The sequence below is a fragment of the Theropithecus gelada genome, chromosome 4, assembly GCF_003255815.1.
Source record: "Theropithecus gelada isolate Dixy chromosome 4, Tgel_1.0, whole genome shotgun sequence".
NCBI lineage: Eukaryota > Metazoa > Chordata > Mammalia > Primates > Cercopithecidae > Theropithecus > Theropithecus gelada.
Window position 1 is genome coordinate 82,524,409 of NC_037671.1, and position 13,091 is coordinate 82,537,499.

Consider the following 13,091-nt stretch of genomic DNA (forward strand, 5'->3'; position numbering starts at 1 on the left):
GCTATAAAAGAGAAAAGGGCTTTATTAGTTATCAAAGCAAAATGAACCTGCAGAAATTCCTGATCAATAAATGGTCAAACAATTTGAAGAAATTGTCTGAGTTAGTCATTTTGCTAAAATGGTAGATTAACTCTTAGATTCAGTGGTGATAAGATTTTAATTGGGATGCCACTTGACTGGTACAGCTCTAGCACCTTGAGTTCTCATGTAAGCAAAATGAAGCCCAACATAAATAATAAAATGAAACTGGAGACTTTACCAATCAGAAATTGCCAACTAACAGATTCTAACTAAAGACTTTATCAAGTAGAGATCAACAACTAACCTCTATTTAGGGTCTTTCTATTCTGATAAACCAAATATATTTTGTTGTACTTCTCTATCAGCCAATAGAAGTTCATGGTCCACACTGCTGTGCTGGAGCTCTCTGAACCTCTTCTGTTTCCGACTGGTACCTGATTAATGGATCATTCTTCACTTAATAAACTCTGTTAAACTTGCATAATCATAGCTCACTGTAGGCTCAAACTCTAGGGCTCAAGCAATCCTCCTGTCTCAGCCTCTCATGTAGCTTTTACTACAGGCATGTGCCACCACACCCAGCTAACTTTTTAATTTTTCTAGAGATGGGGCCTCACTATGCTGCCCAGGCTGGTCTCAAATTCCTGGCCTCAAGTGATCCTCCCGCCTCAGTTGCTGGGAGTATATGGGTAAGTCATTGCACCCAGCTCAACTCTGTTAAATTAATTTTGTCTAACGCTTTTCTTTTAACAGTGATCTTCTTGCAAAATGCACATATTTCTGAATTGCAAGTATCTTCCCACTTCTTCGATAAAAAGTTAATAGGTCTGCTGTGCACTGTAAAACACATTCGAATAAGTAACCCAGGAAGCACAGGGCTCCTGATGGCAATGATGACAGAGCCCTGCCAGCAGACATAGTTCAAATTCAAGTCCTGCTAAGGTTTTTAGATCTAACTTGGGTTCTGTGATCTGAAAAATGTTATAGCTACACCTTTAAGAAGCAATTAAGGGAAATTTGGAATAAGTGGGGAAAAGTAATCTTAGTTCTTATTAATCAATAAAAACTTTAAAAAGGCAGCAAAAGGATCCCCCTTCCCAAATCTGCATCCTTCATCTCCTTCTCAATAGCAAAGACCTGTAGATTACAAGGAAAATTGGGAAACACTGCTTTGCTGCTTCTGAAGCACTTGTTTCTGGTGTCTCTAGCTTCTTTTCCTTGAGTATTCCTAGAAAGAGACTATAAAGGAATAGAAGGATGGAAGAGATCAACCGGGGAGGCAGGGTATAAGGGCATGTGAGAGAAAGCTAGACTAGTTCCCTCAGAATAATTTCTTAAGTAAAAGCAAAGCCACAGCTTTGTTAGGAAACAACAGCTTTGTAAAAAATAAATGGAGTAAATGGCAGCGAATTTATAAAAGAATATAGATAAAACTAAGAATTAATAAAGATATGCATAAGACAACCTTTATATTGTGGTGTAAAATGGTAAGTAAAATAAAGGAAATAAAACTATGTAACTCTTTATTGTAACAAATAGTTTCTGTTGTTCTAATTTCTCTTTCCATAGCTGCTGTGGATACTTTATGCTAAAACTTTCCATATTTAACTTTCTGGGGTTTAATTACCAATAATTAAAAATTTTCTGCTTCATAAACAAAAATAAGGAGTTTTGGGGTTAAAAAATGAGACATTAATCTCAGTCTCTGTGAAAGTGCCTACCAATCAATCGGCAGCTTTGTTATCCTAAAGATGCCAAACAGTTGTTAATTAAGTACTTGATGAATTCTTAACTTTGCACAGTTAAGTCTTGATCTCAGGGTGGGTAATGGCCAAGGAAGTTGTTCAACTTAATATTACTTTTAAAGTGCTTTTCCCTTGTTCCCTTCTGGGTTAGTGGCCTCATTATTTAGTAAACTGCCTCACATAGAAACCTGGGTGATATGGTTTGACTGTCTTCCTACCCAAGTCTCATCTTGAATTCCCATGTGTTGTGGGACGGCCTGGTGGGAGGTAATTGAATCATGGGGGCTGGTCTCTCCTGTGCTGTTCTTGTGGTAGTGAATAAGTCTCATGAGATCTGATGGTTTTATAAGGGGGAGTTTCCCCAAACAAGCTCTCTCTTTGCCGGCTGCCATCCATGTAAGATGTGACTTGCTCCTCCTTGTCTTCCACCATGATTGTGAGGCCTCCCCAGCCATGTTGAACTGTAAGTTCATGAAACCTCTTTCTTTTGTAAATTGCCCACTCTCAGGTATGTCTTGATCAGCAGTGTAAAAACAAACTAATACAGTAAATTGCTACCAGTAGAGTGGAGCGCTGTGGAAAAGACACCTAAAAATGAGGAATCAACTTTGGAACTGGGTAACAGGCCGAGGTTGGAACAGTTTGGAGGTCTCAGAAGATGATGGGAAAATGTGGGCTGCGGTGGTCTCAGGTAGAGATGAGGAACTTCTTGAGAATTAGAGTGAAGGTGACTCTTGTTACATTTTAGCAAGGAGACTAGTGGCATTTTGCCCCTGCCCCAGAGATTTGTGGAACTTTGAACTTGAGAAAGATGATTTAAGGTATCTGGTGGAAGAAATTTCTAAGCAGCTAAACATTCAAGAGGTGACATGGGTGCTGTTAAAGCCAATCAGTTTTAAAACAGAAACAGAGCATAAAAGTTTGGAAAATTTGCAGCCTGACAATGTGATAGAAAAGAAAATCCCATTTTCTGAGGAGAAATTCAAGCCGGCTGCATAAATTTGCATAAGTAACGAGGAGCTGAATGTTAATCACCAACACAATGGGGAAAATGTCTCCAGGACACGTCAGAGATCTTTGTAGCAGCCCCTCTCATTGCATACCAGAGGTTTATGGGGGGAAAAAGTGGTTTCATGGGTCAAGTCCAGGGTCCCTCTGCTGTGTGCAGTCTAGGGACCTGGTGCCCAGTGTTCCAGCTGCTCCAGTTGTGACTCAAAGGGGCCAAAGTACAGCTCGGTCTGTTGCTTCAGAGGGTGGAAGTCCCAAACCTTGGCAGCTTACATGTGGTGCTGAGCCACAGACGCCAAGAATTGAGGTTTGGGAACCTCCACACAGATTTCAGAGATGTATAGAAACACCTGGATGCCCAGGCAGAAGTTTGCTAGGGCAGTGCAGGGCAGTGCAGAAGGGAAATGTGGGGTGGGGGCCCCAATGCAGAATCCCTACTGGGGCACCACCAAGTGGAGCTATGAGAAGAAGGCCACTGTCCTCCAGACCTCAGAATGGTAGATCCACTGACAGCTTGCACCATGGGCCTGGAAAAGTCACAGACACTCAACACCAGCCTGTGAAAGCAGTCAGGAGGGGGTCTATAACCCTGCAAAGCTAACGGGGTGGAGCTGCTCAAGGACCACTGGAGCCCACCTCTTTTTTTTTTTTTTTGGAGATGGAGTCTCACTCTGTCACAGGGCTGGAATGTAGTGGCGTGATCTTGGCTCACTGCAACCCCTGCCTCCTAGGTTCAAGCAATTCTCCTGCCTCAGCCTCCCAAGCAGCTGGGACTATAGGCATGTGCGACTATGACCAGTTAATTTTCGTATTTTTAGTAGAGATGGGGTTTCACCATCTGGCCAGAATGGTCTTGATCTCTTGACCTTGTGATCTGCCTGCCTTGGCCTCCCAAAGTGTTGGGATTACAGGCAAGAGCCACTGTGCCCGACCCGGGAGCCCACCTCTTGTATCATGTGTGACCTGGATATGAGACACGGTGTCAAAGGAGATCATTTTGGAGCTTTAAAATTTGACTATCCCACTGGATTTCAGACTTGCATGGGGCTTGTAGCCCCTCTGTTTTGGCCAATTTCTCCCATTTCGAATGGCTGTATTTACCCAAAGCCTGTACACCCATTGTATCTAGGAAGTAACTAACTTGCTTTTGATTTTACAGGCTCATAGGTGAAAAAGACTTGCCTTGTCTCAGATGAGACTCTGGACTGTGGACTTTTGAGTTAATGCTGAAATGAGTTAAGACTTTGGGGGACTGTTGGGAAGGCATGATTGGTTTTGAAATGCGAAGATGAGATTTGGGAGGGTCCAGGGACAGAATGAAATGATTTGGTTTTGTCCCCACCCAAATTTTATCTTGAATTCCCACATGTTGTGGGAGAGATGCAATGGGAGGTAACTGAATCATGGGGGCAGGTCTCTTCTGTGCTGTTCTTGTGATAGTGAATAAGTCTCACAAGATCTGATGGTTTTATAAGGGGGAGTTTCCCTGCACAAGCTCTTCCTTTGCCTGCTGCCATCCATGTAAGATATGACTTGCTCCTCCTTGTCTTCCACCATGATTGTGAGGCCTCCCCAGCCATGTGGAACTGTAAGTCCATTAAACCTCTTTTTCTTGTAAATTGCCCAGTCTCGGGTATGTCTTTATCAGCAGTGTGAAAACGGAATAATACACTGGGCAACCACTGTCTTGGTTGTCTCATCTATAAAAATCCCCACTTGTGTGGATTCTAACTGAAAATTTGCCTTCTCCTCTTCCTTTCTACCCTAACCTCAGGCTCTAAACTTTTTTTTCTTTTGTTTTTTTGAGACAGAGACTCATTGTCGCCCAGGGCTGGAGTGTAGTGGTGCAATCTTGGCTTACAGCAACCTCCTCCTCCTGGGTTCAAGTGATTCTCCCACCTCAGCCTCCTGAGTAGCTGAGACTACAGGTACATGCCACCATGCCTTGCTAAGTTTTGCAATTCTTTTGTAGAGATGGGGTTTCACCGTGTTGGCCATGGCTGGTCTTGAATTCCTAACCTCAAGTGATCTGCCTGCCTTGGCCTCACAAAGTGCTGGGATTACAGGCATGAGCCACTATGCCCAGCCAACTTTTTTTCCTTTTCTTAACCTACAGTCTGTCTGCCAGATACTAATATTCTCATCACTGTGCCTTCCAATCCCCTTAACTCATTTTAGACTGTGCTACTACCAGTGATTGTTCTGAAACTTGTTAAAAAACAAAAGTTTTATCCTGGTGATAAGGGCAACATCACCAAAGTATAAATTCCTTAGAACAGCAAATAAGGCCTTTCTAATCCTGCACAGAAGAGAATAGGAAAATTAATTCCTTTACTTCGATAATGATAATATACACACATTGTGAGATTTTATGTCATTATGTCATATTAATAGACTTACCAAATCAGTTCTAAAAAAGCTTGTTTCTTCCTTTGGGAATTTTATTCAGATTTATTTACTCTGTCTCCCCCTTCCCACAGCAAAATAGAGGCTATCAAATGTTTCATATCTAAGAACGGAGGGCAGTCCGCTGGGCTGGAGTGCTACTTGCTTATGGCCTCAGCACCTGGGCCAACAGGCACAAGCCATGTTTAGGGTCCCAGGGCAATAATGACAGTCCCTTTCACCCTCAAACCTTTATTCCTGGTTTGGAAATAAATTATGTATCATCCTAGGCAAAAGTTAGTTTAAAAGAGATTCGTAGTTTTCTACTAAATATCCTTCATAAGAATTAAATTGAAACCGTTTATTTTATAGCTAAATATGAAAACTGTCCTCTTAAGCACTGTTTTAAAATAATGCATAGAAAGATGTAAATAGAAAAATATCTAGATTTAATAGGTATTTTTATCATTGTTATCTGTTAGAAACCATTTCTTAAAACTAAGTTATTTCATACCATGAACTCACCAAAGTCAGAGAACATTAAGTGCCTAAATTTCCTGCTCTCTCACAAACACCAGAAGACGAGGTGGAAAGACCAGAGGAAAATGAGTTTAGAGAACCCAAGTCTAAGCACAAAAGGTATTTTCCTTAGAAACTGTGTAATTTAATTAATGCTACTAGTACTGCTTAGTGGCAAATTCTTCATTCAAAAGGCCATTTTCAGATTGATTTGAACTTATTAAACTATTTTAAAAACTTTTTATATATGAAAATATCAATACAGCTATTTAAAAGAAAATGTGTTCCAGGTCGGGTGTGGTGGCTCATGCCTGTAATCCCACCACTTTGGGAGGCTAGGGCAGGCGTATCACCTGAGGTCAGGAGTTCTAGACCAGCCTGGCCAACATGGTGAAACCCCGTCTCTACTAAAAACTACAAAAATTAGCCAGGCATGGTGGAAGGCACCTCCAATCTCAGCTACTTGGGAGGCTGAGGCAGGAGAATCACTTGAACCCGGGAGGTGGAGGTTGCAGTGAGCCAAGAATGCACCATTGCACTCTGTCTCAAAAAAAAAAAAAAAAAAAAAGGAAAGAAAAGAAAATGTGTTCTACATCCCAAAACTCAGATATTTAAATCAATTTCTGGAACACAATATTTTTAATGGTGTGTTTCTAAAACATTTTAATTAGAATTCATATTAATTTACTTCTTGCATGTTTGTTTGGCTGGCAGAAGTGAATGATGGTTAAGAATTAATTCAGGTAACAAGGAAAGGATGACATCAAGAAAGCCTTAGAGATGGGTTTGATTTAGATAGGTGGAGGTAGTAAGCAAAGGTGGAAAACTGCCAGTAAGTTTGGGAAACAGTGATTAGCTTAGTTTTGCTAAACACAGAGTGTACATAGAAAAATTATACATTTTGCTACTCCAAAAACATGTTGTTTTTGTGTCATCTAATTTCACGGAGCAATAGTTAAGTCTTTATTTCCAGTGATATGTTCTTTCCCAGAGTGAATGACAGTATTGATATATTAATAGAAGTTTAAAATACAGAAATGAAATCTATTTAAACCTTATAGAAAATATAGTGTGAGTAGTTCCAATTTTTTAAATAGTGAGCAGAAGTAATAGGATTTTAAAACGAACTTTTACTTACACAATAGAAAATTGCCCAATCTTTCTGGTAAGAAAAAAAGTTATTACTTGGTAAGACAATCAGAAAATTTGGGCAAGAAATATGATAAGATAGATAAAATGATCAATGATATGATGTGCTTTTGATAAATCATTTTCATAATTTTACAAATATGGAAGTATAAATATTAATTAAAATATTTAAAAATTTTAAAAGGTCATAATCATTATCAAATATAAAGTCAATGGAATCTGCATTTTGGTAACTTTTGCATCTTGCTTAGTTTTTGCATCTTGCTTATTTACTCTCTCTCCCCCTTCCCACAGCAAAATAGAGGCTATCAAATGTTTTCATACCTAAGAATGGAGGGCAGCCCCCTGGGCTGGAGTGCTATTTGCTTAAATTTCTTCAATTCAGAGGAATAAGTACACCGTTGGCAGCAAAGTTAGCAAAATGCACTCTACTCTACACACTTGGAAACTGGCAAACTGCCTGCGCTGCCCTGGGCTCTGACTGCTACATACCAAAGGTGCACTTGGTGGAACGCCTGCTGACCAGGTTGCTGGAGCTACTTTCGGCTGCCAGTTGGCTCCACCAGTCAACTTTTTCTCTCCAGCATTCCACTGAAGATCTCCCCTAAAATCAACCATGCAAAACAAGCAAACAAACAAAACAACACAAGTCAGAAAAAATGGCATGTGGCTCCTTAGATTATTTTACTCGGGTTTAAAAGCAGTTTGTTTGAGTCAAATGTTATAGTAATAAGAACAGCAATTAAAACTTACAGAGGAATCTTGCCATGCTGTATCTAAGAAAGCTTAAAAGCATTTGAAAAAATATCATTTAGAGTTTGGACCTCAGTAAGTACAGGAATTTCCTATCCTCTATAAAGAAAAGTATGTCAGAAAATCCAACTGAATTCATTTGTTATTAAAAATGCAAATAAATATATCATATATACTGTACACTTATATTTTGTTGAATTTAAGATGCATTGATGATGGCACTTTCTGGATCTTAGAATGTTTCATACAACTGTATCATGACTGCAACCTGCCTTACAGTGATCGTAAGACACCATCCACTGAAAAATATGTCTCAATTTCAATGACAAAATATACATAAAAAAATATATTGCTTACCATTTTTACTATCCTTCCTTACAATTAATACTTCATGAAAGACTTTTTTAAATTCATGTTAGCTAGAACTATGGTAATGAATCTAGAATTTAATGCTATTAAAATATTCAAGCCACAATTCCCAAATATTTCTAGATATAACTTAGTGACAATCTCAGAGATTGAAATAGATTATTCCTTTTCATTGCAAAGCAACAGTTTGGAGCTTCCAGTAAAATAACAACAAAAATCTGTGATGAAATAAAAAAATCAATTGTGAAATTATCTAGCATGAGAATGAATAATTACTCCAATGAGTAAAATGGTTGATAGTCTCAAATGAATACAAATACACTGTCAAAAGGAAATCACATAATTTCCAAACACTTACTTTTTTGATGTGGTACCAGAAATTCCAAGATCTATAAATGGATAAAAGAAAAAAGAATGTAAATCCCTATATTCAGCTTATATGATAGGACATTTAAAAGATCAAAGAATCAGAAGTCTATAAAAACGTCCTTATTTTGCCTAGGAATGACTGCATTCAGTTATATAGAAAACAAACTATATTAGGAAATATTTTCATAAATTAAAGATTTTCTTTTATTTCATGTTAGACTTAAGGATCCATTTTAATGTCAACTGGTGTCCAGAAAAGAGCAAACATACCAGGTTTGATGTTGCTATTTTAGAAAGGCTGCTATCTGGGGACTTGGTTAGTAAATTGTTCTCTATACTGGGATAAAAGTTTCCCTAAATGATAAAGGTGGATCGCTGTGCCTACACTATTTGTACAAATGATATTGCTTATGCTGAATATCCACTTTCGTTCTGCAAGTCTGAAATTTTGGTACATGCCAGGCAGAAAGTGCCTACATGATCACTGCCCAATAAAGACTCTGGGTGTGGAGTCTCTAAAGGTCTTCTTTAGGCATAAACACCTCACACATGCTGCTGCATTTTTGTTCCTGGGTGAAGAGTATGTTCTTCTCCTCAAGGGAGAGACAGAGCATAAGGAAGTCTGCATGTGGATTCTTCTAGACTCTGTTTATCTTTTCCCCTTATCATCAGCCGTGTATCCTTCCTCTGCTTCCGTAATAAATCTCAGCTGTGAGTACAACGATGTGCTGAGTCCCACGTGTCCTTCTAGTGGCTCTGTGAATTCCTTGACATAGTCGGCTTAATCAGTCTGCTCTAATGTCAATTCATTTATTACTTCAGAAAATATTTATTGAGCATCTACATATGCCAGGCACCGTTTTAGGTACTTGGCACATGTTAGTAAACAGTCGGAGAGTCCTATCCTGGAGAAACTTGTGTTCTGATGGTGTCAGACAGATGACAAAACAATAAAAAAGTAAATGATATAGGCTGCTAGAAGGCGATATGGAAAGCTTACGGAAAAAATGAAAAGGAAGGGCAGAGTAAGTGGGGTTGAAGGGGTAGGAAAAGCATGGGGCTAGAGAATATTACACAGGGAACTTGGGGAAGGATTCATAGAGGTGAGACTTGGGCAAAGCTGAGCAGAGATCTGGGTGAGAGCTTTCTAGGCAGAGGGAACAGCCAGGACAATAGCCCTAATCAGATGAATAATCAATGTATTAGAGGATGAAGTTAATATTTATTTCTTACCAAATCTTGGCATTACAAAAGAGAATAAGGTATACTTTAACTGAACACCAAATATAAAAATGATTACCCATAATTTTAGTTATTATTTTTTTTAAAAGACAAAATTCATTTTAAAATTTATTTTTCAATTAGACTATAAAACTAAATCTCTATGTATTAAATGATTAAAAAGCTAAACCAAGTATTTATGCCTGTTCATGTGAAAAAGCAAAAGAAAGCAGAAGTGTATCTTACACATGTATATATGAATCCCTTGTCAAATTTTGTGGCAGACAGGAATGAGCACCTCAGGGCCTGGGCCTCTGTTGCAAGCTAGGTCTCCTGGGAGGAAGGCTCTGGGATGGAGATTAGCATGCAGGAAATTTATTTTGAAAGGGAAGAGAGGAAACTGTGATTGGGCAAGACTGCAATGCAGTCTTAATAGAAGCCTCAGCTAACACTGAAAAATGTTTTATAAAAACATTTTTATTGAGATATAATTCACATACCATAAAATTCACCCCTTTAAAGTGCATAATTCAATGGTTTTACTTTATTCACAGTGTTAATATAGAACTTTTTTTGTCACAACAAAAAGAAACCCTGTACCGATTAGCAGTCACTCCTCTTCCTCTCCACTTCCCTCAGCCCCTTGAAGGCCCAGTCTACTTCCTGTCTCTATGCATTTGTCTATTCTGGACATTTCATATAAATGGAATCGTATATGAAAATACATAGTCTTTTGTGTTGGACTTCTTTCACTTGGCTTGTTTTCACAGTAAATCCAGTTGTAGCATGTATTAATACTTCATTTCTTTTTATTGCCAAATAATATTTCATCATGTAGATATATCATGTTTTGTTTGTCCATTCATCAAGTGATGAACATTAGGGTTGTCTACTTTTTGGCTATTATGAATAACGATACTATAATCATTCGTGTACAAATTTTTGTGTGCATGCACATTTTCATTTCCACTCCATACACCTAGGAGTGGAAATGCTGAGTCATACGATAATCTATGTTTAACATTTTGAGTAACTATCAGACTTCTTTCCATAGCAGCTAAACCATGTCACATTTTTACCAGCAATGTCTGTGGGTTTCAAGTTTTCCATTTCCTCATCAATACTGGTTATATGTCTTTTTAATTATCTCCATCCTAATGGGTATAAAGTGATATCTTATTTGGTTTTGATTTGCATTTCACTGATGAATAATGTGCATATTGGTCATTTGTACATATTCTTTGGAGAATACAGGTGCTTGGGTCAAAAGGTCTATTCAAAAAATATGTTTGCCATTTAAAAAACTGCATTATTTGTTTTTTCATTATTGAATTGTAAAAGTTCTTTATTCTGAGTACAAGTCTCTTTTCTGATAAATAATTTGCAAATGTTTTCTCCCATTCTACGGTTTGTCCTTTCACTTTCTTACTGGTATTGTCTACAGCACAAAAGTATTTTGATATATTCCTATTTATCTATTTTTTCTTTTGTTTCTTGTACTTTTGGTGTCATATCTAAGAACCAAACATAACCTAATCTAAGGTCATAAGGATTTACTCCTATGTTTTCTTCTAAATGTTGTATAGATTTAGCTCTTACATTTGGTTGTATGACCTATTGTGAATTAATGTTTTTGGTATAAGGGTAAAATTTCATTCTTTTTCATGAAGTTATTTAGTCTTTTCCCAATATTTTTCTCCTGAAAAGAATGTCTTTTCCCTCACTGAATGGTCTTGGTATCCTTGTCAAAAATCATTTGACTATATATGTGGGTTTATTTCTGGGATCTTTATTCTATACCTTTGGTCTCTAAGTCTATCCTTATACCAGTACCATTTGTCCTGATTATTGTAGCTTTGTAGAAGTTTTGAAATTGGAAACACAATTGATTCAAATGTTTTCTTTTTCAAGATTGTTTGGCCATCACTCTAGCAGGTTAGCTTCTTTCAGCTGGGATCATTCTCAAAGGTGGTTGACAGCTGAGGGCTGTGTGTTGGTGGCACTCTCAGCAGCTGGAGGTATGAGTCCTTTATTTCTGAAAGGGGATACATTATAGTATGCAGAAAAAACAATCACTTAGTGAGATGAAATTTTAGTGTAGGAGGAAATAGTCAAATAACCTCTCCCTGGGTGTTATAAAAGTATTTTCATGGTTGCTAAAACCACAGGGAAGGAATGGAAAACAAAATGTATGTCCACAGGGAAATTCACAGGTAAAGAAGTCTGTATCAGTGATCTGCTAAACTTTTGATACTGCCTTGAATATTACATATCTACAGCGGTAAACCCATTCACATGAATACAAAATTTAGAATTAGGAGCAAAGGTCGATCTTTATAATAGCTGCCCTCCTCCCTAGGACTCTCTCCTTCACCGACTCAGCTCCAGTCACTCAACTCCTGGATGTCCCTTGAATCTGCCAGGCAAACTTCTGCCTCAAAGCCTTTGCACTGACTATTTCATTTTCCTGCAGATGTCCTTCTTTAGATCATCTTTAGTTTACCCCTTTACCTTCAAAACCTTTGCTCAAATTTTACCTTCTTATTGAGGCTTGCTTTAACTCCTACCCTGCAGCACTCCCAGCTCTCCTTTGTCTGTTACGTTTTTCTCCATGGAACTAATGATCTAACATGCTATACAATTTATTTATTTTAAAGTTTGTGTCTGCCCTTCCCAAGTGCCATAAGTACAGACATTTTTATCTGTTTTGCTTACTGGTTTATCTCTAGAGCCTGGAATAATGCTTGGTACTCAATAAATATTTGTTGAACAAATGACTGAAACTCAGTTGGATACTCAATTTATAAAGATACTGTGCTTCATGTAAGTTCTCTATGTTCTTATTTCCAAATGAAATGGAAAGTTAAGTGCTTATTACACATAATACACTTGGTTTCATACTTGTATATGCTCCCTAATTATACCTTTAATACTTTAGATTACAATGACATGGGTATTGCTCATGAGCCAATGGTATAGGAACTGTTTGCCTTCCAAGGACCTGCACTGGGTAAAGCACTAAGTATTTCTATTCCCTCCCTGCTATACTCACCCGTAAGAGACTCCAGAAACAAAACATATGAGATGAGAGAGAGAGAGAGAGAGACAAAAAACAATTCACATATGCTTCAGTTAAAAAAAAAAAAAAAACTAGATTACTCACTGCCTACTAAGCTGGCAAGAGAAGAATCAAGATCACTTCCAAGTGCTTTGCTGGCTGCCATCGCAGGACTGGGTGGTACCATTGAGACAGGTGCAGGCTGCCCAGCTGGTGCCATGGTTGGCATCAAAAGATCACCTAGACCATCAAACACTGGAAATCAAATGGACTAGGTTCAGAATAATTAAAAACAAAAAAAGCTCATATGCAAAATTAAAGCAAAACTGTCTTTCGATAAACTATGGAAACAAGTGAATACACAATCTTATAAAAGAAGGCATGTAATTCACACTTTCCATGACTGTAACACCAAGAAGAACATGTCGACATATGTCTACTCATAAAGTATGAAAATACTAATGAACATGAACAAGGATGGAAAAAAATCTGTA

General features: G+C 38.0%; 1 protein-coding gene across 1 annotated transcript in view; it reads right to left on the reverse strand.

Annotated features, from left to right (window-relative positions):
- The window catches only part of SNAP91 (synaptosome associated protein 91), a 174,399-nt gene that overhangs the window by 14,298 nt on the left and 147,010 nt on the right, over window positions 1–13,091 (reverse strand). The window contains exons 22-24 of the mRNA XM_025382349.1: window positions 12,703–12,852; window positions 8,308–8,338; window positions 7,320–7,431 (exon numbers count right to left, since the gene is read on the reverse strand). Of these exons, the coding sequence (XP_025238134.1) occupies window positions 7,320–7,431; window positions 8,308–8,338; window positions 12,703–12,852 (293 nt within the window). The remainder of the gene's footprint in view (window positions 1–7,319; window positions 7,432–8,307; window positions 8,339–12,702; window positions 12,853–13,091) is intronic.